This window comes from Diabrotica virgifera, chromosome 5, assembly GCF_917563875.1.
Source record: "Diabrotica virgifera virgifera chromosome 5, PGI_DIABVI_V3a".
Classification (NCBI taxonomy): Eukaryota; Metazoa; Arthropoda; class Insecta; order Coleoptera; family Chrysomelidae; genus Diabrotica; species Diabrotica virgifera.
Genome location: NC_065447.1, coordinates 201,243,144 through 201,246,828, shown reverse-complemented (window position 1 = coordinate 201,246,828; position 3,685 = coordinate 201,243,144). Strand labels below are relative to the sequence as shown.

Genomic DNA, 3,685 nt, shown 5'->3' with positions numbered 1-3,685 from the left:
GCTGAAAATTGTGGAGAGTTGGAGACCCATTTATGAAGACGAATTCCATGAAAATTTAACATTTCATTAAGTTCATGGTGTGCGTTTTCAAGAGTAGAAAATTCGTTGGCTCCATAGAGAACATCATCGACATAGGTTTGATTCAAGAGAGCGTCAGCACCGAGTGGGTATTTTCCTTTATGTAAATTTGCAATTTCGTTTAAACAACGAGTGGCTAAGAAACTGGAACACGTAACTCCATAAGTAACGGAAGCGAGTTCGATGCATTTTAAGGGTTCATTTGGGCTGTCTCTCCAAAGTATATTTTGGAGAAAAGTTTGTTCGGGATTGACATTAATTTGTTTATACATTTTTTCGATGTCTGCGATAAAAACTAATTTAAATTGCCGAAAACGACAAATGATATCGAACAAATCAGGTTGTACTTGATATCCAGTGAGTAAAATATCATTAAGAGAGTGCCCAGAAGTGGATTTAGAGCTACCATCAAAAACTACGCGAAGTTTGGTAGTCAGAGAATCTTTTAGAACGCAGTGATGGGGTAAAAAGTATTTGTTTAGAGAGTAAGTACTGTGAAGAGACAAAGGTACGTATTTAGCATGATTTAAGTTTATATATTCGTCGATGAATTTTTTGTATTCATTAAAGAGCCTAGGGTTGCTTTTGAATCTTCTTTCAAGTAACTCAAATCGTTTCTTTGCTACATAAAATGAATTGCCGAGTTTAAGATGCTCGGAAGGGGACTTCAACGGTAAATCAACCTGAAAGCCACCATTTTCCAGAATTTTATGACAAGTTGTGAAGTTGAGTTCAGCCAGTTCGTCTTTTTCGGACAGTTTTTTAGTGGTGGGTCATTCTTCAGTTTCCCAAAACTTAGCAAGGACTACATCAAGACGAGAATCATTATCAATGGGAAGAATTTCGGTTGTTTGTACCGAAAGAGTTAAATTTTCTTGGGAGCGAGAATTAATGGGAAAATTTCCTGCGATCACCCATCCAAAGATGGTATTAAAGAGAACTGGTAGATTTGTTCCTAATTTAAAGTGACCAGGTTGAAGAATTTCATAATATTTTTCCGCGCCAATTAAAATGTCAATATCGGAAGATTCAAAGAACTTATCATCTGCCAAATTGAGGTGTTCGGGAATATGTATGCTACTTAGAGAAATATTCGTTTGAGGTAATTTACAAGTTATTATCGGAATGATCGCACAGTTCAAAGTAAGTTGGTTGTCTGACTGATCAGAAAAGAGAGTAATTTTGGCAGTGAGATTTGAAGTGATCGGGCTTTGAGATATTCCAGAAATTTGTAAAGTCCTTGCGTATGTTTCGCAATTAAGTTTGTTTACCAGACTTTTAGTGATGAAAGAGTTCTGGCTTCCGCTATCCAATAAACCTTTAACTTGAATAGTTTTACCTGATTTCGTGAACAGAGTGAATTTTACAGTGGCGAGAAGGACATACGAATTAGTTAGTGTCGCTCATAGCACTTAATGATGAGCTATGGGTGTTGTTATTGATTGGGGCATGATGTGAAGGCCTATGAGAGTTAATTTGAGTGCCTTATGAACTATTGGATGGTAGAGAATTTGGTGAGGTACGTTGCACGTTACGAGATTCATTAATATCTTCGTTTCTGACATTGTTGTTAGCGATGTCTTTCTGAGTGGAATGTTTGGGATAATTCACATTAGAACGTGTATTGTATTGAGTTTGAAAGCGTGGGGCAGAAGGGTTGCGATTTGGCTCAGAAGAATCTTGGTGAAGGAGACTATGATGCCTTCGGTTGCAAATTGAACAACCTCTAGAAATACAGTCATTGTGAGAGTGTTTAGTGCCCAAACAATTAGAGCACATTTTTGTTGAGCGAATAAAATTATGTTTCTCATCATGAGATAGAGCTAAAAATTGCCGACAAGAATATATTCTGTGTGAGAAGGCATTACAATATGAACACTTGGGGTGAGTATAAGTTTGCTGCGTAGATTGTGAGGTATTTGAATGTAGAGAGGTAAAGTGTGTTTTAGTTTGAGACTGTTGCGAATGTGGTTCCCTGTTAGGTTCAGGGAGAAAGGCTAAGTGGGATTTTTGTGAGTGTGAATCTCTTTTAGATTCAGGGAGATGAGTTAAATCAGATAAAATATTGCAGCGTTCGTTAAGAATATCGAAAAATTCGGTTAATGTTGGCTGAGAGCTGCGATTTCTTCTTTCTCCGTAATAGCGTTTTGAAGCAAAGTCTAATTTGCGAGATAAAATATTAATTAAAATTAAATCCCAAGTTTTTACAGGCACATTTAATAACTTCAGTGAGTCAACATGCTTTTTAGACTCATTTATGAACTCACTTAGTGTTTGACGGTTACTTTTAGAGAAAGAAGGGTAGTCAATGATAGAGTTAATGTGAGAGTTAATAATTGCCAAATCGTTACTATATTTTTTCTTTAAAATGTCTAGTGCTAAGTCAAAATTATCGTTTGTGATTTCGAGGGATTCGATAAGAGTCAGGGGTTCACCAAGAAGAGCAGATTTTAAGTAGATTAGTTTTTGAGCATTTGAGATGGACTGAATATCCGTGATGAGAGAGGTAAATAATTGGTAAAAGGAAACCCATTTGGAGTACTCCCCGTGGAAAGTGGGGACTGATATGGGGGGCAACTTTACGTTTGAGGGAATAAAAGGGTTACGTTCAGAAGCCAGAGATAAGTTGAATTGAGACTGAGCAAGACTGTGTAATTTGTTTTCTAATCTTGCCATGGCAGAACAATAATTAGTTTCGACTTCGTCTATGTTTTCAGCAACCAAATCGCCACCTTCTAATGATTCAATATTATCGCAAATTTGATTATAATTATTAAAAGAGCTAATTAGCATTGATTTTCTGACGTCTATTTCAAAGGAGTTTGTTTGAGCATCAAGATACTTAGTGATCCAAGTTAATACGCGAGTTATGGCTGATTTGGTTGTTGATTTTTCTCTCTTTAATTGATCCATTTTAATTTAGACAAAATATAACGATAATGAGGGGAAAAGTTCACTCAAAAGGTTTATTGCACTGCACTAATGTGAAATTATACAAAAATTGTTGTGTAATAGGTAACTAAAGAGAGATTTATCAGTGCGATATATGCGAAAATACGATATGTAAGTGAAATAACAGTAAATAAAGATAAATGAAGAAAGTGTAAAAAATAATTATGAGTGTAAAAGAGAAAAAATATTAATAAAAAGTAGCGAATAAAATGCGAGTATAATGCAAACAATAAAACGATACAATATTAATAATAATTGAGCGAATAAAAATTCGAGCGTATGCAGAACTGTTAATAATAATAGTTCGAAAGTTACCTTGAGTAAAACTTTTGAATCTGAGCACTTCCGATGAGAAGAAAGATGCCTCTGGTTGTCTGCCTCCTGGGGATGGTAGCAGCTATACAGTGGTTGTAGGTGATAACAGCTTCTGACTGCCTATGCCAGGGGTACCATGAATTCTTGAGAGAAGACTCGGGATTCAGCTCTCCTGTGTCTGTGTGTGTCCCACCAGGGGTACCAAATTATGTGCGAATCTTGTAATTAATTTCCACACGTAAGAATGAGTCGATTTCTGCTATTGGTAAACTGTCACCAATACCCAAATTAAAGCACCAGATGCAAACTAAATTTTATTTATAAAGCGAAAATGTTTAAT

General features: G+C 35.9%; 1 protein-coding gene across 1 annotated transcript; it reads right to left on the bottom strand.

The window, feature by feature from the left end:
- Nucleotides 1-1,563: 1,563 nt before the first annotated feature.
- On the bottom strand, nucleotides 1,564-2,991 carry LOC126885566 (uncharacterized). The gene has a single exon (XM_050652154.1). The coding sequence runs from the start codon at nucleotides 2,989-2,991 to the stop codon at nucleotides 1,564-1,566; it is 1,428 nt and encodes a 475-aa protein (XP_050508111.1).
- Between the last annotated feature and the right edge of the window lie 694 nt (nucleotides 2,992-3,685).